At 30.4% G+C, this 26,345-nt stretch overlaps 2 protein-coding genes and 2 pseudogenes across 2 annotated transcripts; 1 reads left to right on the top strand and 3 right to left on the bottom strand.

Moving 5' to 3' along the window:
• Positions 1 to 5,489: 5,489 nt before the first annotated feature.
• On the bottom strand, positions 5,490 to 6,074 carry LOC124829984 (ethylene-responsive transcription factor 1B pseudogene; annotated as a pseudogene).
• Positions 6,075 to 9,754: 3,680 nt separating this feature from the next.
• On the bottom strand, positions 9,755 to 10,365 carry LOC124829993 (ethylene-responsive transcription factor ERF095-like). The gene has a single exon (XM_047303583.2). It carries the CDS (start codon positions 10,363 to 10,365, stop codon positions 10,000 to 10,002), a length of 366 nt encoding a protein of 121 aa, XP_047159539.1. The 3' UTR covers positions 9,755 to 9,999.
• Positions 10,366 to 13,906: 3,541 nt separating this feature from the next.
• LOC124830003 (RING-H2 finger protein ATL16-like) lies at positions 13,907 to 15,001 on the top strand (annotated as a pseudogene).
• Positions 15,002 to 17,244: 2,243 nt separating this feature from the next.
• LOC124830060 (autophagy-related protein 9) lies at positions 17,245 to 24,606 on the bottom strand. The gene is made up of 10 exons (XM_047303682.2): positions 24,399 to 24,606; positions 22,122 to 22,775; positions 21,717 to 22,037; positions 21,061 to 21,283; positions 20,083 to 20,262; positions 19,792 to 19,998; positions 19,588 to 19,665; positions 19,447 to 19,517; positions 19,177 to 19,287; positions 17,245 to 18,317 (listed from the first exon to the last, which is right to left on the bottom strand). Exons 2-10 carry the CDS (start codon positions 22,694 to 22,696, stop codon positions 17,507 to 17,509), a joined length of 2,577 nt encoding a protein of 858 aa, XP_047159638.1. The 5' UTR covers positions 22,697 to 22,775; positions 24,399 to 24,606; the 3' UTR covers positions 17,245 to 17,506.
• Between the last annotated feature and the right edge of the window lie 1,739 nt (positions 24,607 to 26,345).

Genomic DNA, 26,345 nt, shown 5'->3' with positions numbered 1-26,345 from the left:
TTAACTCCTTCTTTCTTCTCACTATTTACAATGTATTTTATTGATAGATTACAACAAAAATTAATTATTAACTATTTTTGCTGACAAATTTACCATCTATGAAAATATATTTTAATAATAAAACTCTTAAAATTTATTTTAATTATTAATAAATTTTGCTGACAAATCTATTACTAGTAGAAATATATGTTCATAATCTTGTTAATATTTTTCTTTACTAAACACTAAAAAAAAAGTTTGGAAAAAATTATTGATAAATTGCAATTACCGATAAAAAAATCCATAGAAAGAGGATGATTTCATAATAATAATTTAATAATTCAATAATTTCATAAATTTAATTTTTTACATTAATACCAAAATATAATATCTTATTTTTAGTATATTATAATTGATAAAATAAAATAAATTTGTCTCAAATTATAGATATAATATTAATATAATTATAAAATAAATAACCATAATTATAAAATATATTATATCTATAATTTAAGATAAATTTATATTACTTATATGAATTTTATAATGTTTTATTTTGTCAATTATAAACGACTAAAAATAAGATGTTACACGTATATATAAACATAAATTAAAATTAATTTATGACTTTTTCATAAGTTGTCTTCTTGCAATGGATTTACCTCTTACAATGTGTAAATTATACATTTGTGATAGAAAATATTCATCACAAATGAAAACTACACGTGTTTTAATCAATCATCTATGTATTTTAAATGACGATGATGTATGACAGTTTATGATATAATACATTTAAAATAGGTGAAAATATTATGCTTTGTGATGGTACACTTTCCGTCTATATCAGTGACAACAGGAACAAAATCGATCACAAAATTTGAAAAAGGTTAGATCAGTCAAAGATGATTATAAACTTAAATCATATTTTTACTTTTACTGGACAAAAGAGTCAATGTCATACTTTTAAGAAAAGTATAATACTATTTTTTATATATACAATTTTTTTATATGTAATTGATATTACTTTTATTATTATTATTTTTTCTTTTACAAATACAAGAATTTATTTTTTATAATTATTTTATTCTTATAATATATATTAAAGAAATGTTAATGTGTTACCATATCTTTAATCTTAAGAAAAACTCAAATAATAATGTAATGTCTCTTTTTATAACAATAATTGTGTATCCATAAAATTTATCATTAAATATTTTGTGACAAAATTATTAATTTGTACGTTTTATCTGTACAAGTTTTATTTACTTTTAGCTATGCTTAAATTAGTTTAAGTGTTTAGTTTTTAAAATAGTTGTTGATAAATCATTTCATTACATTCAAATCTTAAGGATAATACTCTTACATAATTTTCTTCACTATAATTTTTCATCGGTTACTAACACGTTAGCACGTATTTTGAAAATAAGGATGTTTAAGCACTATTATATGTTTAAATTATCACAATTAATAATAATTAATATTATAGAGATGAATCATGACATAAATTGCAAGTTGAGATATTAAAGTTGATAAGGATATTGTTTAATATAACCTTATTTGTAAAAAAAGTAAAATGAAAACATGAAAGAAGCTTCATCAGAAGGAAATCTCTGAAACAAAATATCTTTGCTTGAAAATGGTTCAAACAAAATATCACAAGTCTCCTTCAATGTGCCCCAATCTGAATACTGAAAGAAAGGGGAAGCCATGTTGCTTGCTCCCAAGAAATGGGATTCGTCTATATATAGTGCAGTGTATGCTTGCTCCCAAGGAACTCACACCCTTTGAAAGAGTTGAACACGAGGAAGTTGAATTACAAATTGAATGATAATGACGATGGAGTAAGTTTCGGAAAATGTTCACCTAGCCATGCTCCATTCGGATATATTCTTTAACTATATGTTTAGTTTTTTAGTTTTACGTATTCCATCTAAGTGATTAAAAGTAGATCAACATAACTGGATTTGATATATAGTAGATGGTTAATAGTATTTTCTTTTAATGATTACCACTATTTAATAACTTCAAAATATTAATCTTAAGGTCAGAAGTGGATAACCTTATATAATGTATATCTGTTTTATTTATAGTTGATATGTAATCTTCAATATATATATATATTTTTCATATTTATATATTTTAAACATGAAGTTATACTAATGGTAAATTTTTTCCTATTATAAATTTCAAATAACTTTAATATTATATTAAAAAGTGGGCTAATCTAACTAAATATTTATAAAATTAAGTTGTAAGATGTAATTTGATCCATTTATTATATATCAATTTTATTTAATCCTTGTAATCTTGAACAATTAATTATATACTTATGAGACAAAATTAATTACTTTTGTATATCTTATTGTATAACTTAATGACTTGGCTAATTGCATGTAAGACAAAGTTATTGCAAGATTTTCTTTTATATTTTTGTTATATTTTTACGCAAATATTTTATAAAATTGAAGAAAATTTTGCTAAAAATTCAACTTTTACCAATTTTTAAGATAATCTAGGGAAAAAATCACATAAATATGAAAGCAATTTAATACATTAGTATCTATCTTAGTAAATTGAGAGATTTGTAAATAAATAAAAACAAAAAAAAATCAGTGATAGAAAGATTTAAAATAAAATCTATTATATATTATATATCATGACAATGACTTTATATTGTAAATTCTTTAAAGCGTAAAACTGTTGTGGCTGCTAAAGTGGTGCATGTAATAATATACGACTCAAAAAGATCCTACCCATTTTTCTTCTATCTCATTGTGTTTGAGTCTTAATTTGTTATATTTCTTGAAGTAGCACGTAATAATCTGTTAGTACTCGATCCTGACATATCTCAACGAATTCAGAGTATTATGTGTTCTTGGTACCCAGTATATGTATTATACACTTGTTATTTACTGTGTTTTAAAGAATTAAACTAAAGCTAAGTTGAAAGTGCAATTTTTTTTTTTATATGCGTTGAATCCACAGTCCTTTATTTCTCTTCTAACTTTACCAATAAATATTTCCATCTTTATTACTTTAATGAAGAAATATTTAATCTAAGCTTAATCCGGACAAAAATATAAGACTGACTTAACTTTTTAAAGTCCAACCTATGTACATATCTTTAATCACTTTCAAATTGGATGAATTTCATGATTATTTAGTTCACTTTCATTTTGAAGAAATGAAAAAAAATATCATGAAATTATATGTGTTTTATTCTAAGTGAGTTTTGCTTTATTTAATAATTTAACTTGGTTAAATCTCATTTTCGTCTATTGATTCAATCGATTTTCGTAAAATATATGTTTTCAATGAACTCCGTGTTCAAATTTCATCTTTTCATCTTCTTCTTTTTCTGACAGCATATTTCTTAAAATTGTTAATAAAAACAGGAAAATATAAAAAAAAAGTAACCTATTTACTTCTTTTTGAAGGGATTGACATGTATACTAAAGTTTATAAAATCAAAATTATTCTATTTTTCACAGCTTAAAATTTATTATAGTTAATGTATTAGTTTATGGATAATTAGAGATAAACAAATTTAAATAAAATTAAAAAATATATAAAATATAAATTAAAATTTAATTTTAATTAAATTTAGCCTAATAAAATAAAATTTATTTTAATTTTAATTAAATTTAACTTAATAAAATATAAATTAAATTTTAATTTTATTTAAATTAACTAGATATACCAAATTCAACCTTTTTATAAATGAATATTAAAATATTTACTATTCATTATACCAATTATTCATACACAGTATATTTTTACTTTATATATACACACACATATGTGTATAAACACACACGTGTGTGTATAAACACACACGTGTGTATAAATGTATATGTATATAAAAGTTTTGTCCAAATGAAAACAACCTCGCTGTAAACAAGGTTATGATGCAACCGTCTTCTTATTTTAATCCTATTTTTTAGACTAGGAATAAGCCGTCGAATTTGATCAAAACTTTAAAGAAATAAAGAAAATTATATCACGAAACGTAATCCACCAGTCCCACAGCTAATACGCTAGATGTTGCAACATACAAATCACTATAATCCTCATTCTTGAGCTATATTTTTCTCATAGATTTGTCTAGTCCATATGAGATCTTACATAGTTCAAATATTGTTGAAAATACAGTATAAAAGTGAAAATTGCATTTCACCTTGTAAATTCATTATATAGATTTGAATTAAAACTATATTTTAAATTCTAAAATAAAGTTAGAATTTGTCTGAAAGTTTTGTCACAAAAAAAAAATGTTACCAGATTTTATATCAACTAATATAATTAAAATAAAATATAATAAGGAAGAATACATTTCATTTTATATTCAAATACTAGTATTTTCTCTCAAGTATTAATAATGAATATTTGTTGTACTTAAATTTTTTAAATTTTTTTTCTCAAATACTACATAAAATTTTAAAAAATTCACAGAACAATTTTTTGTAAATTTTTATAAAAAAAATCTCATTAAATTTGAAAATTGTAATAATATAATAAACATAAATAAAAAGTTGTTTCAATAATGTATTCTTTTTATCCATGTTATTAATATGGATTATATATCAATTTTAGAAGAAACAAATAGTATTATCCGTATCTTGAATATGTATCTCATTTTAAAAATTCAATAGTTTTATCATAATGTGTCACCTATTTCTATCTTTCTATTTTTCTTCAATTATGTTTTATTTATTATTATATAACACTAATTATTTCCTTTTTAATCATTGCAATCTATTTCCCTAATTTTGCATACTTTACTTTCCTCGAAAAGTACTTTTGCTAAATAATGGCATCTTTAATTGTGCTTAAAATATATTGTTAAAATGTGTTCTGATTTTAGGACATTTTTATAAAAGTAAAAAGCGATACGTATGTGAAAAGAAATATTTATTTTTTTAACTAAAAATGCTAATGGTAACAATCCAAAAATTGTATATAACATTTATTAATACTTAATTATTATTCGGGAATCAGATAAAGAGACACGCACATACATCTTCACACGAGTGATATATACATTTTAAAACTTCACTTGTCTCATTATAGGTACTTGATCGACTAAGCCTTGATTAAGTATCATAACGCGCATATGCATGAATCTCGTAAGTTTTTAGAATCATGCACACTACTTGAGCAATATGTTTTTAGAGTATAAAAAATAATCTCCCTTTCTCCCTTGCTTAAGCTACAAGTTTTTTTATTGACAAAAAATATATAAATAATATGACAGCTCGACGTGTCCTAATCCATATACAAATATTTATATAGTTCTCTTATATATAATATTCTTTTGATATCTAAAGGAACTTTATATATATATCGATAATATTTAATGAAAAATCAATGGGAGTATCTCTTAAAAAATTTCTTTCAGTATGCAAAATGGAAAGAAGAAAATAAATGAATTAACAAAGGAGTGAACCTAAAGAATAAACAAGCTATGAATGAATGAGTTTGAATGAATTGTTTGAAACATCTCCAGAAATTCAGGACCAAGAACCAGGGGAAGTGAAGGTCAAAAGTTGCTCTAGGTATTCAGGACCCAAATCCTCCAAGACCAACACAGTTTCAGCAATAGGATCCGGTTTCAATTTGCTGCAAACCCTTTTAACCTTTTTAGCACCACTCCTGCTAACCCTAGATTTTGTTCTCATCACGTGCATCCTTTTGAGTTCCAACAAGGGTGAGACACCATTTCTGAGTGCCTTGAAACCCATGTCTTCGAGGGACTCCACTACCCTTTGTGCTGAAAAGTTAAGGGTAGCAAGAACACCCCTTGTCAAGAAAGCTGCTTGGTCATAAGCTAAAGCAGCTTCTTCAGCAGTGTCAAATGTTCCAATCCATACTCGAACACCATTTCTTGTAGGGTCTCGTATTTCTGCTGCGAATTTTCCCCATGGCCTTCTTCTTACTCCTCTATAGGGTTTCCTCTCTTTCTTCGTTGGGCCTATAGACAGAGGCTGTGGATTTGAACCATCGTGTGTGATATCAGAGGTGTGCTCTTGTAACGATAAGGACGATTCATTTGTTGCATTGTTGTTGAACGAAAACAACGATGAATTAAAATCCATTTCTGAAGATGAAAATATGAATTTACCTTCTCTGTTTGTATTTATTTTTTCTACATAGAAAAATCAAGAGGCTTGAAGTTTATATATCCGGTGAAAAGTGAAGGGATTTGTGAGCTGAATTAACAAATGGGTTATAAAAAAAGGACGTTCAAATTGGGAGTGAATTAATTAAGAAAGATTGAGTTAAGAATAGTGGACAAGGAGGATGGCACTGCATTTTAAATTATGAGAATATAGTTCAATTGAAATAAAGAAATGATAGGACCTAGTCCTCATTAAATTTTCCTAGGCTTCGAGTACTACTACTTTGCACTTTGCGCACGTGAGTCAAATAATGCAATTTCATAGGATTGAACCAAAGGTTCAATTGCAGGGAAAGGTTGGACGAATTTGAACCGCGCCGCCTCATCACACGTAGAATTTTCTTTCTAGTATGAAATGACTGCGATGAAAATTTGTTGCATGAATTGACTATTTTAAGATTTTTGTTCACTTGTTTGCATAATTAATTACTTAATTGGGTCGTTTGTTTACTATATAATGCCACACAAATATTAAAGTTGTGTTTAAAATAAATTATATGCTATTAATTGAAAAATATTATACCTTCTATACACTCAGAATAATTTTAATTTGCTGTATTTTACATGAATATTTCAAAAACTTTCAAACCAATATATATATATATATATATATATATATATATATATATATATATATATATATATAAATGTCATTACTCATAGGAAAACCATAACGTACTATAATTCATAAAATCAGAAGAGACAACATTGTCATTTCAGAATACTTTATATACATGTTCAGTTTTCTTTGGACAATCATGTCTTATTCCTCAATTGCAGCACTAAATGTTACTCCATTGAATTATAGTATAGAACCTAGCAGAAGTCAGAGCTTTAGCGGTTAACCATGTAGCAAATATACATCTTATATCTCTTATAAGAGGATCTATATAGCATAGTGCATTACAATAATAAGAATATAATAGTTTAAAAAAATTTAAGTGTGAATTTAAATAGCACGTTAAATAATTAAAGGAAAAAAAGTTAAACACAATATAAGAAAAAAAATCTATAAATTATCTAGAGATTTTAGGATGGAAGTAGTGTCAATTTCTTATATGTGGATTGAACATGTCTTATTTGTATTGTATTTTTATATTAATCTTTTTTGGAAAGACTCATCAGTGATATCAGAGATGGATAATTAGTTTTGGTGATAGGTTCAAACATATTTTTGTATCCATAGTCTTCTTGAGGGAGGGTCAAGTGTGTCTCATTGTAATGATTGGCTATACAAATAAGAAGTATTTGTGGTTAACTCAAAGAAAAGGTGTCAATTGTGAAGAGACTCACTTGAAAGATTATTGAAAAATCCAAATATGAGTTTAAGTCAGTAAAAATGAAAAAATTGAACACCATATAAGAAATAAAATCAATAAACTTATTGTTTTAGAGTTTTTTGGTTGGAGATGGTATTGATCTCTTATATGTAGGTTAATGTTATATTTTTGGTTATTCTCTCTTGAAAAGACCCATATATTTTCCACATATTTTTTTCCTTATCAATGCCTAATTCCAACTTTAAAGAGTACGTGGGCAATACTTGTGTGTATACGATAAAAACATAAATTTATATTTAGGAATGAAAAGGTTATGAAAAAAATATATTTAATTTGACATAAGTGAAAGTATAAGATAAAAATAAGTAACATTCTAAATGTTAATTTTTTGACTAGTGCTTTTATCCAAAAATATGTATTAAAACTGGAAAGAAATAATAATGAATTGGGAGAATAGATAAACAAAGCGGTTAGTTTTGTTCAAATATGCTAAATGGAGTTGTTACAATTGGCTGTTAAGAAAAAGATGTAAAGGTGGTTTTTTTAGGGTGAACTGAGAGGACTGGTTATAGGAGGTTTATGATGATTAAATGTGGTAAGTACTAAAAAACGATTTTTGATCTTTGTTATTTTTTACTTTTAATATCAGAAGAAACTTTAACATCTTAGTTGAAGATGTCAAATTGATATCAATGTTGAAAACAAACATCCAAGAAAGTCAATCATGTAAGAATCCAATCACTAAATAAGCTAAAATTATTTAAACATACAACATCTAATGAATCTAAAATTAATCAACTATCTAATATAAACTAAAAACACAATTTAATCAATCACCTAATAATTAATCAAACATCATCAATACTCTTTTTAAGACTCAAATAAAACTAAATTTGATGGTAAATATATTCTACAAATTTAAATGAAACAAACATGCCAACAAAACAGAAAAAGAAACAGTGAGAAAAACTTCTTTAAACAAAGCTTCTCATCAAATTCCTAAAAGATTTGGCTAAGATAAATGAAATCATGTAAAACATAACCCAAATCACATGCAAATCAATCTACATCTAAACTTGTTAACACATATATAAAATATTCATTCAATACTTAGTGTACATAACAAACCTTGAACAAGTTGGAGGGTGATGGAGGAGTCGTCACTAGTGATGGAGAAAGGAGAATTGACACCACCACTTAAATTGGTTCAAAACACAGTCCCTTATTAAAACAATGTGAAAATGAAATAAAATCATTTCCAAGACATCCAAGCAACATATATTTGTGTGGTCGTACAAGTCGCTGCAACTAATGAAGGCTTGAGAAGAGAAAGTGCGAAGACACAATGAAAGAGAAACTTTTGAAGGTATTAAGTTTTGCTTTCTTATTGATTGGAGTATGAAATTTTAAAATATTTTATAGTTATTAATTATATAAATACAAAACAATTACTCTTCTTAAACAATTTTTGGTAGTTACTACATATATATATATAATAACATAACGTGTAAACTTTTCATATTTTCTCTTTGAAAAATTCCATCCTTAAACCTATTTTTCTTTCTTCCTCTCGCACTGTTATTATGAAGTAACTTCCTCCCTCTTGTCCTAAAACAATCTTAAGGGCATAAAAAATAGCAAACAAGTGCCATCAAATAAAATACGAGTTTCCTTTTTTTTAGTAAAGCCGCTATATTGACGCTTTAGGCATTATGAACAAATAGTATAAAATAAATAAGAAGGCAAAAAAAAAATGAAAAGCCTATTTTATTCAACTATACTATAAAAAATACGTAACCATGATATATATACACACCAGTAGAATCTAGGATCTAGATGGTCGCCGCCATAATTTTTTTTTGTAAGTTATCCATATATTTTATTTAAAATGTAGCGGATTATACCAACACCACTAAGAAAAAATAAATTAAATTAGATTTAATAAAATATTTACGCACACAGTAGCCATAATTCGTTCGTAGTTATAGCATGCCTTTAACGTAATCCCACCAACTATTTTATTTTAATTCTTGTCATAGTTAAGTGAATCTAGCGCATTTTATAGACAGGACACACTCTATTGTTGGCCACGGGTGTCGCCATTTTTTTATTATTTGTTGTGCCTTGTTTAAAAAGACAACGATGGAACTCTCATTTTACGCACAAGACTTATCTTGTTATATACTCTTATCGTTGTGCCTCAAGTTCCATATGGTTACTAACATTTGAATAAGTTTCAAATTTAATTTTGGTAAATAAATAAACCAATAAAACATAATTAGAGAAAAAAATGTCACCAGAAACCCTTAATATTTTTTCTCATTTATTACTAATTATCGATAAAACTGATAAGTAATTGAAAACCGATGTCACTTAAAAAGAAAGATTAAATTCCCTTCCAACTTAACCGAACTCTACTTTATCCACTTCACATTAACGTGATGTGAAATGACTCAAATTTTATAGTCCCCACAAAAGCACTTTGCGCGATTGGTCGATTTAATTGAACAAGAGCACTGCACAGACAGCAATCTAGGATTAAAAATGTCGGAACATATGTTCCTAGTTGGCGAAGTTGTGATTCATGTTTTTGTGATCACAATCAAGGAGTTCCTCCAACAATTTGTCATCGAGACACTCAAATACGACAACTTGTTTAGCATGTTCAGTTTTAGATGATGAAGTGAAAGGAGGGTGTTCATGTGGGAAGTTGAGAATGGCCATAGCACCTCTCATTTCAAAGGCAGCACGATCATAAGCTCTTGCTGCTTCCTCAGCAGTGTTAAAGGTCCCAAGCCACACGCGAGCTCCATTTCTAGCTGAATCTCTAATCTCTGCTGCAAACTTTCCCCATGGCCTCCTTCTTACTCCTCTGTACTTTATTTTCTCTGTTTCCTTTTCACTCACCTTTTCCTTTAACTCCTCCATTCTCTCACACTTCTGCACCAATCTTTAACTTCCCTTCGCCTTTTTATATTCACCAAACACTGTATGTAGTCTTCACTATTTGGAAATTTACCTTGGACTGATTGCATTCAATGGATGAGAAAACAAAATGGAAAATTATCAAAGTTTATGACAGACACCCCATGATAGAGATTGGTTTTAGTGTTCAACGAATGTGGATCACATAGTGATTGTAGTCACTGCTAAAGTCTGTAACCTATGCAAATTTTTGTATGGATTATTTATAAAGAAAGTCACCCTTTTGGTTTCCTAGTTCTAATACGACAGAAAGTGAGATCAGAAGGACCGTGCATTGTGAGTTTATGATAAAGCTAATCGAATCTTTATTAGCAATACATAATAGAAATCTTGTAGAAAAATAACCATTTGCACTACCCTGTCCACTTGTTTCCCTAAACTAATGATCCCTTTGGTCCCAACATCAAAGTGGAAATTCTCTCTGTATTAATTTAAAGGGTGGGATTGAGACGTAAAAATACTGGATTAATTTCATCACGTGGTTAAAAGTATTGTAATTTAAGAGAAACATTGAACTTCATTACAATATCAAACAGCCATCATCTTACATCATGGTTTTAGGTTGAATTTTTGGAACTCAACCTACTGACCTTCTGGATTTTCATTATTTGATGTGGTTTTCAGCAACTTGATGATCAGGGCTGTTTAACTTTCCATTGCTAATGATTTTCCAAAAATACGTGACAGTAAAAACCCAAACCTAAAACAGAGGATGGGGAATCTTCCCTGATCACTGATATGGAAACAGTCCTTCTCGAGATTGGCTGTTTACATTAAGTAGGGACACAAATGAATTCAGTAGATTTGGTTTTAAAATATAACGAATCGAGAAGAATCAAGTTATTTGACTAAGATGGAGTATATAAACAGCAGAAGTACCAGCAACGATAAAGAGACCAATATGTATTAAGAATGAACAATATACAAAAATTTATCTTGATATTCTACATTAAAGATAGGATCACATTTTTCATATAAATTGTTTATACTTTCATTGATATTAAATTTACACGGTAATAGAATCTTAATCTTGCAGTTAACTTCTTAATTAGTAATTAGTACAACAGAACATCTGAGAACAGAGATGTAGACCACAATTGGACTAGCAAGGATTTATGTCGGCATAGCATCACTGGCAGATATCAAGCAGCTGGGATTTTGGGACAAGATTACTGTCACTGATGATGTCATAGGTATTCCAAACTGTCCCATCATAAATGAACATTTTCAGTAACATAAAGTTGGTCTGCTGAGTTTAAAAAGAACGCATTTAGACAACTTCTTCTACTCATTACTAATCTGGCAAGTTGAAAAATCCTATTAAAAATTCAGGCAGCTGTTTCATTAACTCTAACAAATGTTAATTATTCTTAAGAGTGATTAAGAGTATAATGTTCATGTGCACCACTGAGATGAGATTTGATCACAGGAACGCTGTTGATGAAAATGATTTTGAGTTTTCAGATCTTGTTTCTGAGCCTGATCGGATTGTTGAATAGGACGGACATTGGACCGTTTGAAACGAGTTGCTCTCTTTGGTGGCATTTTTCGACACGGATAAATTGTAGAAGGGTTGTGGCAATCAACAAATCTGGAAATCACAAGAAAGAGAAACAAAAACTTAGATCGAAAAGAGAAAAAGAAAACAAAAAGATCCGACATTAGGTGGTGCCATCATACGAGGTAAACAACTTGAAAACATCATCCAATAAGTTTTTACACTTTATTTATTATTTGAACCCAAAGAAACGTTTAATTTAGAAATTTATTTTAGAGGTATATTATTGTTTAGCACTTAGCTTAACTACCCCATCCAGACACACATGAGCTATCAAATTAGTTTAGTGGTAAAAGTAAAAAAGACTATAGATTTAACTTCTCAGTTTAAAATTTAGATATATAAAATTGGTTTAAAAAGTAAAAAAAAAATTAGATCCAACTCCATCCACTAAGAATTAATTTTTACCAAAAAAAAAAAAAAACACACACACACACACATATATATATATATATATATATATATATATATATATATTTAAAATCTATTATTTAATTGTTTATTAATATCTTGATTCACCTGTTTATTAATATTTAGTTTTCACCTTAAATTAATTTAGAGACCTAAAATAGCTCAATTCTCAATTGAATACAACAAAAATAGTTATAGGTTAAAAAAATGTGACATCCTTAAAAAAAAAACCTTTTGATGTAATAGGCTAAATTATATATAGGCTTCCTATTAAGAAAGTCATTATCCATAATATTAGTTATCTTTTTAGAAACGTCTCTCATAATTAGTGTTCTTTTTGTTTTCTATGCATGATTGAACTCCATGTGGAATTATGTTATATGTATTTCATGCATGTAGGTAAGTCTAGTTATGTTATGTTTTCTTGTATAGTCATATCTTTCTTAAGGAGAAAGGATATGGCAAGTTAGTGTTATGTATTAACTAGGGACACCTTATGTAAAATCATCTTTATACTCTACTACACTCACATACTCATGTAGAAGATGTGATCTAGGTAATGAAGAGTGAATAAGATTCATATAGTTGATTATGAGGTCAATGACTTTATTTCTTTTAAGCTTTAGAAAATTTACCTCCCACAAGGAGGGTAAACTGGGTACTATTATTGGCTGTAACACTTGCGGTTTTAATGATTCAATTTTAATTAACGATATATACACGAATTGTAGAGTCCGAATCAATCTATAAATCTGAATAACGAGTCTAGTATTATAATTTGTTTATGTTTTTGAATGGTATGATGATTAATTGGATCATTAACTGCTATGTTTAGTTGGATGAGATATGAAGTTATAAACTATTTATGTATGATTATGTTCTTTTGTTTGTGGTTTTATATTTTCAGACCTAACGTTCCAGTCAATGGACGTACTTAAATATCCATGTCCTCTCAACACTACTATCACAAACCTCAATATAAAACACTAACCTTAGCGTCAAACTATTTACCATTGCTGTCCATTTTCTATCCACTCCAACTTATACGGGCATACGGTCCAATAATATCTATTTTACTTACATGAGGTTAAATTTTGACAGCTAAGTTTAATGGTGATGAAAAATAAGTCAGTGACGTTGAAGTGTTACGCTTCGTGGTTTATTATAAATTGATACATCTTATTTATTTATTAAGCATGAAAGATTAAACACAATTTTTATATCACCTAATAATCTTGGCTGAGATATTCATCCCACACAAATCCAAAAGCTATCTTTTCATTGGGGGAGAAATAAACCTCACTATGTTAGTCAAACCATGACATGTGCCTCTTCGCATAACTTAGAACTAATCCAAATGAATTAATTTTATGCCCATTTCACTTTCATCACGCTCTTTCTAAATTAAATATCATACATCACACCTTTGTTTCCAAAACAAGATCCTTGCATCACTAGCTAGGAAGAGTAGGAACTATCAAAAAATTTCACTTGTCTTTAATTCAAAGGTTTCTAATGGCTCTCAACCCCATTCCCTCTTACAAGCTGCTTCCACCCATCAAAACTCATGCTAGCACAATCCTTCACAAACCAAAACCTCCTTCAAATTCTGCTTCTGCTTTACCCATACTTGCCATCATAGTTCCCACCATCTTTGTCACTGTTTTTATACTCATCACCTACTTAACTCTTGTCACCAAATGCTTCTCAAACTTGTACCTATTTCACCCCTTGAGATGGTTTTTCTCCCTCCTTACCCCTCGACATGAAGATCAAGACCCCTTCATAGCACTCTCTCCCAGGATGTGGAGCCAAGGACTTGATGAATCTGCAATCAAAGAAATCCCAACACTTCAATTCACAAAAGGAGATGTTGAAAAGAATCATCAAAGTGTGTTGTATGGCTGCGTGATTTGTTTGACTGAGTTTCAAGATCATGATATGCTGAAAGTTCTTCCCATTTGCAAACATGCCTTTCACTTTCACTGCATTGACGTTTGGCTTCAAACCAATTCCAATTGCCCTCTTTGTAGATCAAGCATTGTATCAGGCAACACACACTGTCCAACGGATCATATCATAGCTCCAAGCTCTTCTCCTCAGGATTCTCAATTGCTCTCTTACGTGGACAGTGATGAGGATTTTGTTGTCATTGAACTTGAGGGAGAACATGAGGAAGCACTGCCACAGATGATGCAACAAGAAAGAAGTGACTCAAGGGAAAGAGTTGTAGAGAGTAGAAGTCACTCTATTACAAGGAAGTGTCACCATGTTTCCATCATGGGAGATGAGTGCATTGATGTTAGGAAGAAAGACGAGCAGTTTTCTATTCAGCCTATTCGAAGATCTTTCTCAATGGATTCAGCAAACGATAGGCAAGTTTACTTGGATTTTCAAACCATCATGCAACAGAATAATAGGCATCTAAAATCAGGCTAGTGCCAGTGATTCGTTAATGTAACTTAGAGGGTAGGTTTATTTAGCAGTGACAGAGACAATAGAAAAAACCGTGTAGTGATTTTTGCAATGATATAGAGTGAGTTTGGAACTTCTGACATTAGGAATGATGTAGAAAGAAAGAGGCATGCCAATGCCAATGCCATTGCTTAAATCAGAAATGAAAGGAATAAGCATTCTTTGCTTTGGTCCTCAACTTAGTATTATGATATCTGAAAATATATCAGAAAGGATAGAACAAGTGTTTTTCTTGTTTTTCTGTGTCTGGACTCTTATGTGCAACATTCTTCAAAAGTATGGACAGAGATGACATAGTTACAGTCTCTTCAACTGTAAACAAGACAAAAACTACAACAAAGCAACACAATTAAAGTACAATATTTAACTTGATTACAGATATTTATGAATCTCAATATCCTAATTATAAAATGGACTAATTTAACAAAATACTAATCCAATATAAGAAAATAACTAAAATGTAATATTTGGCATTGAATTAATGAGAAATAAATTTTGAACAACCCACAAGTCCTATGATTGTATTCCCGCCAAAGTCTTACATCAACACTTTCGTATTAGTGAATAAATATAATTTTTATTTCAACTTACTATATTAAATATCCTCAATGGGTACGAATAAACATACTCATTCTTTTGGGTTTATTGTTTTCGAATAAATGCTCGTAACTAAAATCCATACGTATTTAATGTATAACTATCTTCGTTATTGTGCTTTTTAGGCATCCCAATTTAATTTCGACGCTTGTTTTTTATTTTAATGACCAAATAATTACTATTGATTTGGTTTATAATCGGAAGATATTTAATAAATAATTGAATTTTGTAAAATAATGCGAAACTAATATCTAACGAAGCTAATTTAATTTTCTTTTTTAATTCTCTTGATTACTCTCATAAAAAAAAGGTTGTTACAAAAATAAAAGTTTATAATGGCTTGATAGGTTTTGTTACGTGTTTGGGGTACTCCCCATTTGTGTGTCAGGAATGTGGATAAAAAATTGCAAACACTAAAATTTAAATTGAGTGAGACGTGGACCAAAAGTTTTCACACTTATGGCCAATGTGGTCTCTTCGAAAATAAATATTTTAGTATATATAATATATAAAATTTTTAACATTAATCTTTAATGTAATATTGATTTCATTTACACTATTTTCTTTATAATTTTTTAGTTTTATATTGTGATGACTCATTTAAAAGCTTTTTGATTTGGGCCCATGAAATTACTAACTCCACCTTCCTGGCTCTGTGGACCACTTAAATTAAGATCAATCTACAATGTTACAAATATCATTCGCATCCGCTGGCATGGCGAAAATATTTGTAAATGGTTAACCATAAAACACATAGACAATCAATGATGGCAACTATATGTTTGATATATTAGCAAATTTTTTGTAACATGTTTTAAAAATACGTGCAAACAAAAAAAAAAAATCTAAAGGCTTCGTAGTTCAATAGGATAAGACTGAAATTTATAACAAATGCAGTAAATTGAATTTAAACGTGGAAAGGACCGTATGCTTAAAATATACACGTTTAAGTAAAAGCCATGTACACTATTTTGTATGCTGAGTATGTTTTAATAAGAAATATACCTTCTCTCGGCCGAAACCTAATCTTCCATAAACTTGGAACCAAGTTGAGGTAAACTTTATGCAGTTTTGGTTATCATTTATCTTCATATAACATTCAATCTCATTATTTTAAAACACTCGTCAATTCTAATATTTTATTTTCTAAATTCTCCTCCTACAACACATTTAATTCAATTAAAGGAACCTTATATATATTAAAAAAATTAGGGAAAAGGCACATTTATAAGCAATATTTTAAAAAATTATCCGCAGATTTAAAAATAATTACAAATATGGATAAAGTGCAATGTTTAATATTTTTTTAAAAATTACGAAAGTGATAAATTTGAAAAAAAAAAATTGCAGATATGGATAAATTGGAAAACATATTTTTAAAAGTTAAAATATTTTAATCAAAATCATGCATTTTAATCAAAATTGTGAAAAGATAACACATTTTTAATTTGATATGATTTCAGTTTAAAATATTTCGAACTAAAACTTTGTCAGCTTAACACAACTTCTATAAAAAATACTTTAAATGTGTAAATTTGATATAACTTTTTTACAGTAAAATCACCTTTAGTGTTTTTTTGCCGCAGGAGGGTCTAGTTATTCAACTAAAGTCAATTAATGTAAAAATTCTCTTCCCATTCAAGTCCCTCACATTTCGAGAGAGGGAAGCTAAAGTTTGAAGTTCAACAATGGAGGTTGAGAAAATTTCCCTCCCTCCAATCCGTGTCAATCTAACCAAACAATAAGTAAAAGAAAACCAAAGTATTTTTGAAAAAGGAGAATTGGGTCAAAGAATTATTAGGACACTGGACATAATTAATGATTGTTTTTACTTTTTGAACCCTACACCTAGGAAGGAAGGATCCCAGAACCCTTTTAGGTAATCTAGAGACCTTCCAAAACATCAACTGAGGCTCTTTTAACAGTCCAACCTCATTCCAATGAATCTATTTACAGCAAAGAATAGACTTGGAAATATATGCATGCAAATGCTCGACAACGGCAAGAACCTCCTAAACAAATAACGAGGAACAGAGCTGTCACTCAAAAGCTTGCAGGTGGGGTTTCTGGAGGTCTGCTATAAATATCATCAAAATGAAGATTTAATTCCCCAGCCCCCAAGTCATCTGTGTATGTTCTAGATAATCTGTGACTATCTCTAGAGTACAAGCGTTGTTCACGATCTTCTTCCTCTGACCCTCTATCAGAAAACTTATCATAATAATTATATCTTTCCTGATTGAAATCTGGAGGCTCAAAAAAGCTTGTCTGATTCTGTCCACCCTGCTGCGCGTGTCTAGCCCACCAATGACTCCTGGTAGTATGGGTCAGTCCATTATAACTTTGATCCTGAATAAAGCTTTCCCTGAAAATGGGTACCGATGTGGAAGTCACAAGATGAGATTGAGCCCAACCTCGACGATTCTCATTTGAGTATTCCTCATATCCACTTTCATTGTGTGTCATATCGGAGGGAATCCAATGCTCTCTAGAATGATGTTCTATTACTCCAAACGCTTCTGAAGGATCGTCTCCTTGATTTACGTCAGAAGATCGAGATGTATAGTACCAATCAAGGAGATAGGGATGATTGTGTTGATTGGCTTCAATCAACCACAGAGAACCCAAGTGATTGCCAGTTAAAAAAGTACTGTATGGCATTTCCCTGGACATAAACCTGTTTCTGTCTCCAATATTGCTTCCCGTGTTGGAAATACCCCTCCACATTCTAGGAGGGGAAGCTGCATGTATGTTTCGTTGTACTGGTAACTTTTCCTCTCTGAATTTTCTAAGATTTATCAAAAACTGTTTACCCTGTGCGCTTGGTTCCCATGATGGATAACTACTCTGAAAGCTGTAATAGCAAGAGAAGTTCAACACAACAAAAATAATAATACTGCCACAGTTCACATCAGTAATCCAAAACAATAAAATTGTTTGCCCTAAGGTAAACGATTTCGAAAGTAGAGGATTTCGAAAGTAGTAAAGGTTTTCTAAGCTAAGTTGTCTGAGGGGCATTGTTTACTATGGACTGAAATCAAACTAGAAACATAATCTTAGCCCTGTTCCAAAAAGAGCACAAATTTTCCTTTCTTTCTCCTCTTTCTGTTTGTTATAATTATCATCTTTTTATATATTTCACGACTTGGACGAATCATTGACAACATAAGAAGGCGAATTACAACATGGAGAATTAAGGATTAAAAATAATGAAGCTCGTAATTTCAAGGTTATGTCGATGAAAAGCTTCAAACAATATAAATTAAGATTGGAACGCTGAGGAAGTTAGGTGTTGACTAGTAGGACAATCTCTGATTTTTTAAAGCAGGATTAAGACACTCCATGCATCACTTTTACGGGAAAAAGGAAAAACACAGGGTTCCTGTCGTTACATGGAAACAACTTTTAAAGGAAAAATTAGATAGATGGATAGAAATTGTCTTCCTGTAGCTAAGGAACTTGGATAGTACTTAACTGTTTTCCAATGAATTCATTCCTTTCCCCCTCCCCCTCCCCCTCCCCGAGCAAGAAAAAACATTCAACATTACTCCTTCAAACTTCCACCAAAGCTTGAAAGCAGGATAAAAGACAACAATTAAAAGAGTAGTAGAACCCGGGTGATTTTTTGAAACAAAATCAATAAATAGACAACGTAACCGAACTCTATTAGACCAGTGTCCTGTGATTATGACAGCTCAGCCAGAAGAACATACCTCAGCAATGATTTCTCCATCTTCCCTTGAGAACTCCTCCGGCTACGAGGTGCATTGCAAGGGGAACCATAATGACTGTTTCCATGTTCTTGAAAATCAAAGGTGCTAAAACTGAAAACAGCAGGGACATAATATAATTAATATGCTCTGACAGTCACATGGACACCACAACACTAATGAATGAATAAATAAATAAAATCATACAAGTCCAAAAGAATGGCCAGATATATGGGACATACACTTAAAATATAAATATGAAAACATGCTAACCTGCAAACGTGGCCAACACCTTCAACATTTACAGTGAAATCAGCAATGAATTGCAAGATATCATCAACCCGCTGCAAAAAGAAAACAGCAAATATTCATTATACTATCATATAAAGAAGGTTACCTCCAAGAAAAAATTACCTTTGGGACAATAAACAGAAGCAAGTATGGTGTGAGGAAAATTGAGGCCATCTCTTCAAGTAGCATCATTCCAGAATACTGCAGCACAAAAGAAAAATACAAGAGCATGCAAAGTAATATTCAAACCTATGTTATCATGCAAATAAAGAACAGATAAGTGTTGATCTATTATCATAATGAGAAAGCTTTAAACCAAGACCTTACCTGGAATAGAGTTGCAAACTCAGCACGGACCGATTCAGTACTTTCTTTGCCACGCCATCTCTTTGGCAGATAATGAGTATGTTGAACCACCATAGACATAGCTCCTTCAGCATCTAAAACCAGAAGCTCATTGTTGATTGCAGCCCGGCTAATGGCAGTTATAGTTCCAAAAACAGCCGCATACCAAAGCAAGTTCCGACCAAATATCTGCAATATTTTCCATTAAATAGATCTTTAATGACTGTCATGAAATGATGTATAAATTATGAAAAATGAACAGAATTTCATTACATGGCCCTCTAGTAGAGACTCCTCAAGAAAAGCAATGATGATCAGAACTGCAGCAAAGCCGCCCGATACAAAAGAGATGAATTTTGCAATGATAGATATGATTGGTGCAGGAAATTGCTTGAGATAATCAGATGCATGCAATACACTGCTATTAATCCGGTGCTTGAAGAGATGGTCCACCTACACCATATGTTTATCAATGAGATCTAGCATAAAAGTAAACAGATTCAAGTGCTTATGTCATACAATGATAACTAGGTAGGCATCACTTTCAGCCTATCAAGAGATGATATTCAAACCACTTCCAAACAATAAATTCATTTATTACAAAGAGAACAAGAAAACTCATCAACATCAAAATTCAAACATAGGTAACTTTCAAAACTTCTCTTTAAACAACACACGTTATAAAGTCCATATAATTCAGTTAAAGAAACAGAAAAACTGTTTTTGCTAGTCCACAATTAATAGAGAATTAGACCTGATTCAAAAAACATACGAAGAGAAGAAAGCTAATGACTATTGACTAGAATAATATCTATCATCGTTCCATGAATGTTAAAAAGAGGATTACAGTGAAAAGTATTTACAATTTCAGAAATAGGAATAATAAATCGTTGGTGTGGTTACTCATAACCATTAATCATACCATCATTAACCAGTTAAATAAAATTGATTACTCCCTTAACTAGAACTATCTTTATCAAGAATTCTTTTTCTTGTAATTTCCCCTTATCTTGCAATAAGGATTTTCATAAACAGCTGTTTATAGGTTAATTTTTCTTCCATGATGAAATCATTTTCAGTTACTGAATGGAAATACATGCCTCAGCGTCTTTCAAAGGTTTCCATGAAATAGCTTAAGCATTTAGAAGAATTGTTCTCTTTCATATAGCATCAAAGTGTTTGAGGTCCTTTCCAACACCATGAAAATAGCAAAACTGCAGAAAATGAAATGGAGATCAAGAATAAAAATACCTCATTGAATTCCCTAAAGATCCACCTAGACAGATTTGACCATCTTCGAGATGATGCAGTGCTAGGGTGATTATAAAATTGTTCAGCATGTCTCAGAAAGAGATACACCAGCATGAATATGACAAGAAATGGAGAGAGTAAAAGCATTGCAAGCCCAACAACCATGAGCCTTCTTTGTAATGTCTTTGGATTTGACACAAAATCCCTTCTGACACAAAAGTTTCTACAGCAAGTTTGAGTTCAAAGGAGAACATAAATATTAGAATGCGTATAGTATAATCACATTGTCATAAACTGATTACCATATAAGTAAATCTAAAGGCAATAATGTGATATACAAACACAAAATACAAAAAACAAAACTGAGAAAAACAACCAAATGCTAGCCCGTTTTGAAGTGACAAGAGCAATGCCATGAATAACACAATTATTCCTTAAGAGCCACCAAAATATCTACATATCAAAATCATAACCTTCTACAAGGCATCTAAATGATCATTGAATCATTCCAACCAACAAATCATTTACTGAAAATGGTCTACACAGAAAATTTGATGATTACACAGTAGAAGATAAGAAAGTATACACATTATGAACAGATTAAAGGATCAAATAGTAGAACTTTTATTAAGGCATGTGTATACTAGTTGACATACCGATCAAACATGCTCTGCAGGATGCACCAATTCAAAGTCCACTCTAGGGTCTTGGTTAGTATTAAACGATTTGGTGTTCCACTAGAACCAGATGTCACTATAGGACCAGCACCTGGAAACCACTGTGAAATAGGGAAAGCTAGCACACCCTTGTTGAGCATTCCAATTAAGTAGTTTTCCTTCCGCATCAACCGCATGACAATGTCATGGGCAGAAAGATCTTTTACCACACAAAGTTGCTGAGACCTTTGTAGCAGAACAACTTTTTCAAGAATTGTAGCCCATGGCATGGTTTGAATTTCATTGTCAGTGACATAGAGACTGCAAGAAAATCATGGTAAGATATGGGAAAAACTAACAACCATTTGCTTCAATGCATTTTAACTGTTTGTCATTCACACTCACCTATTGTAGTAAAAACGCCGGATTTCAAGAGTATCCTTTAGTTGTGCAAAGAATCTCAAGAAGCAAAAAATCCAATAGATAGAAAATAATCCCAAGTATCCAACAATAATAGCTTTGGTAATTGTTAGTGGGGTTAAGGGGTGTTGACGAAGAGCTTCTTTAGCAAGATCACAGGGCTTAATCCCAGATTCAACCGCATCCATCCCACACTTTGCATTACGGAGTCCATTCCAGTCAACATATAATAAAAAAAATCCTGAAAAACATATGGTGAACCCTAGACTTAGAAGCTCAACAATCCATTTTATAATGATGCACCATAGCCCTTTCTCGCAGTAATAGCTGTAAAGCCTTTCAAAGAAGAGATCCAAATCGGAAATTGGTTCTACATTTAGGCTGTCACCATTAAGAAGCCCTGAAGGGCTCTCGCTGCCTGGACTAGGAATCTTTCCATAATCAGACAATTCAATCTCTAGCTGATCTTCCTGAAGTAAACCTGCTGTCAGAGATGATGCACCTGGTTGTTTCCATTTGAATATACTAAATGCACTGGCACCCCTTGGCCTGCTAAACATTGTTTACTGACACTAATAGTGAGCATAAACAGCCAGTCCATGCCCAAATTACAAAAATGGTTATGACATCGACAATGTCCTACATGTGCAACAGAATAAATATAAGAATATTTCAAAGGTTAGCATAAAAGAGATCTTAGGATAAGCCATGCATTTGCCATCCTATAGCCCACCTGCCTCAACAACAGAAAAATAGAAGAAAAAGCATGAAGCACCAGTTAAATATGGTCAACTCAAAAAGGTCAACCAACCACCTCAACAACAGAAAAATAAAAGAGAAGTGTGAAACTCCAGTCAACACAACAAGGCCTTACATCATATGTCAGACAGAGATGGCAACACAAAAAATTATCAATGGTATCCAGTCAAAGACTCCTACCAATGAAAAAAAAAACATAGCTGTTCATTCATGATCAATCTGAGCCTCAATATTTCCAAAATGATTTGAAGGAGAAGCACCCAAATCATTATCCTAAGAAATCAGAATCACAGAACTTTCCAAAATCATGTAAAAAGTCATGAGAGAAAGCAAAAGGTAATTTCACACCCCAGTGTTTAATAAGAATCAAATTCAATTGCACAAATGTTGGTGTCGGTTTAGAACAATCTAAAAGGCCAACAATCATAACTTAGGCAAGATTAATGAGTCAATTGATTGGCATGCCATACTCTCAACAATATTTTCTTCTAAAAAGTTTTCTTTCCTAGATTTCATATCAGCTACAACTACTACTAGAACCTTGTATTTATCTACCTAAAAGCACTAGCCAAACACTAATGGAAGATTATTTGTTGGCTGCAACATGCAACTGCTAAACAGTACAAACAACAATTATTTGCAGCAAGAAACATTTCCTTTCACTAAAAGTACCTCTAGCTGTATGAGAATTCCCAATTGCAGTTAATAAACTGATATACAAACTGGTTTCCATTTACACTAACCATCTGCAAACTATTTTCACTTTGCAAAATGAAATTCGTAAAATCACCATTGTACTAAGTACCCAACCGCCACCTATTTCATTCTAGTCTACTCATCCCATCCCCCAAAAAAAATTAGTTTTACCTCCCCTTTTACCTACTACACATCCAAACATAAAATTAACTTCAATTGTATACTCTTCATTAACCACCAAACTGTATATATACAGCAAACCGAACCTCACACCAATGACAGCACGCACTCTTGACCATGCCCATGCCAACCCCACCACAGAGACCATGAGCAACAAGCTCAATAACCATATAGCATTCAAAAAAAACGAGGAGGGGGTTCCCTTTGTTACATTCTGAAAGACGCTAAAAAAGGAACGACCTTTCCTGTTTGTACATAAAGCAAAAATCAAAAACAGACCCTAAAAACTCCAACTGACCAATTAGCATTAAAATACAACAGCATTGCAAGACACTCTGTGCGGAAAACAAGACCGATCACCATAGTATGATTGCTTAATCGACCCTTGTAACCAAACATGTCAAAAACCAACCTTTGCAGCATAAAAAATCCAGGAAACGGAAACTATATAAATTAATACAATTTGGAGCCGCAGAAACTCGTCGTTTGTTGGTCCTAACAAACACCGAAACCATCCATACCATATACACCGATTAAATGATAGAATAAAGCATGGACTATTGAACAAAGCGATAAACCACAGAACAAAAAAACAAAAATTGAAAAGAAACCGGCGAAGGGACATACCTTGAACTGAGCAGAAAAGGTGGAACGAGTTGATAACGAAACGGTAAGGTAGGAATCGAGTGAAGCAATGGAATTTGGGGAAAATAAAGTGAGAGGTGAAGAATTTGAAGGAGACAGAACTTGGAAGAAGAACGCAAAGAGAAGAGGGTTTTTCCTTCTGTTTTTCTTTCGTCGTTGTAGTTGCGTGGAAGAAGATGAAATAAATTACAGTGATGATAAAGAAAATAATTATATATATTAATATTAATAATTTTCTTTTATCAAGTTTGTACGTGTCCCTTCTGTTTTTTTTTCTCCCATGGAAGATTTTCTTTTAGTAACGCCGTGTTTGGCTCTCTGAATCAGTTTTTGATTACTTCTCCCGTAAGTTAAATCTTCAATAAATCTTCAATGTTGTTGGAATTCCAAATCTATCATTTATATTACGAAACTAAAGTTAAATGGATAATTTGAAAGGCTCAAAATTAATTTAAAACTGTTTAAATAAAATTAACTTTTTTACAAAATAAAACTTTTCAATCTAAAAATTTATGTGTTATTTATCATAGACTTATTTCCTTTTAACAACATTATTTTGTTCTATTAAAAAACTAATGGAAAATCTTCTTAACAAAAAATTTATTAAATCTTGCATTTAGCGACTTGACATTGTTATAAAACTAGAAGATGTACTTAAATAAATAATTTGTTATATAAGTTAAAAATAGTATTTATATTATTTTTATAGTTAATTTTATATTAATATTTTTTTTTTTAGTATTCACATAAAAATAACTAAAGATTGTATATATATATATAATGAATGGGATAAGTAGAAGTAAGAAGATTAAAGTTAGTGTAGAGTGTGGTTTTTATTTTATTATAAATGGTAAAGTCATTGTTTACCCTAAATCAATTCAGTAGTTTCCAATTATTTTGGATTAGGTGTGGCCCTACCATGCCGCGAAGCTGCATCGTTAAATTTTCTCTTTCAGAATATATTTTAATAAGTTCTTGGTGTGGTTTCCCAACATAACAGAGTGAGATTAGAAACTCAACCTATTGAAACTGAATTTCTGAGTTTGTTTGAAGTAGGCCACAAGAGCATCTCATTCCTCTCCCTTTATTTCTTTTCCGTTGTTTGATTTCAATTCTGACTCTTTTTATAAAAAAAAATTAAGATATTATATGCAATTAAAATGACTAAGATAATAAACTTAAAATTTTATGTATTATTTATTTTTATAAGACTTTTAATTTATATTAAATTTCTACGTTTTTACATGTTATTTTTTATGATGTTAAAATGCCTCTAACAACCGAAATCTAATTGTGTTCTGTATCAGTGAGACTTGGGAAGGAATAAGTAGAAGGAAAATTCATGAGTCTTGGAATGTAGTTAAGTGATTGGATTTTGTAGCAATAATAAGACACTAAGTTTACTTTCGTAAACTTACATATCCTTGAGGTACACAACATTTCTTTGTCTCCATTCATCATTTTTTTTTTTAATTTTGCAAATATGTGTATTAATATTAAGTGAAAATAGAAGTATAAGTCATATCACTTATAAACTTTTTTCCATCATTCATTTACTTAAATTCTAAACTAATTATTAATTTATTTAACTAATTTATAGTTTAATTCTATCAAAGTGTATTCTAAGTATTTAAAATAATTTATTTTAATACCTACTTTGTAAAATTCAAGTCGCCTTAGTTTGTTTTTCTCTTTAATTTATAACTTTTTTTATATTGTAATACATTTATTTATTATTTTAAATATTTTATCCCTTCTAATTTTATGAAACTATTTTTAGCCCTCGTTTTTCTTCCGTTCAAATTAAAAAATATTCATTTAAATTTTATTTATTATGGAGTTTTGAGTGTTTTGTGTCATTATATAATTTATAATTTTGTTCAAAAAAATTATAATTTTGTTCATAAAAAAAATTTACGATAAGAATTT

This window comes from Vigna umbellata, chromosome 5 (genome assembly GCF_029865625.1).
Source record: "Vigna umbellata cultivar VRB3 chromosome 5, Vumbellata_1.0, whole genome shotgun sequence".
NCBI lineage: Eukaryota > Viridiplantae > Streptophyta > Magnoliopsida > Fabales > Fabaceae > Vigna > Vigna umbellata.
Note: the sequence above shows the minus strand (reverse complement) of the source record. Positions and strands in the feature narration are given on the sequence as shown.

Bases quoted from the DNA above. Each gene is read 5' to 3' on its own strand.
- LOC124829993 (XM_047303583.2), bottom strand. From the start codon at position 10,365: ATGGAGGAGTTAAAGGAAAAGGTGAGTGAAAAGGAAACAGAGAAAATA.
- LOC124830060 (XM_047303682.2), bottom strand. From the start codon at position 22,696: ATGTTTAGCAGGCCAAGGGGTGCCAGTGCATTTAGTATATTCAAATGG. The intron at 20,263-21,060 runs GTATTTTTATTC...CATATGGTGTAG, and splicing joins TCTTTAGGGAATTCAATGAG to GTGGACCATCTCTTCAAGCA. The intron at 19,999-20,082 runs GTAATGAAATTC...AAAATATTGCAG, and splicing joins AGTCTCTACTAGAGGGCCAT to ATATTTGGTCGGAACTTGCT.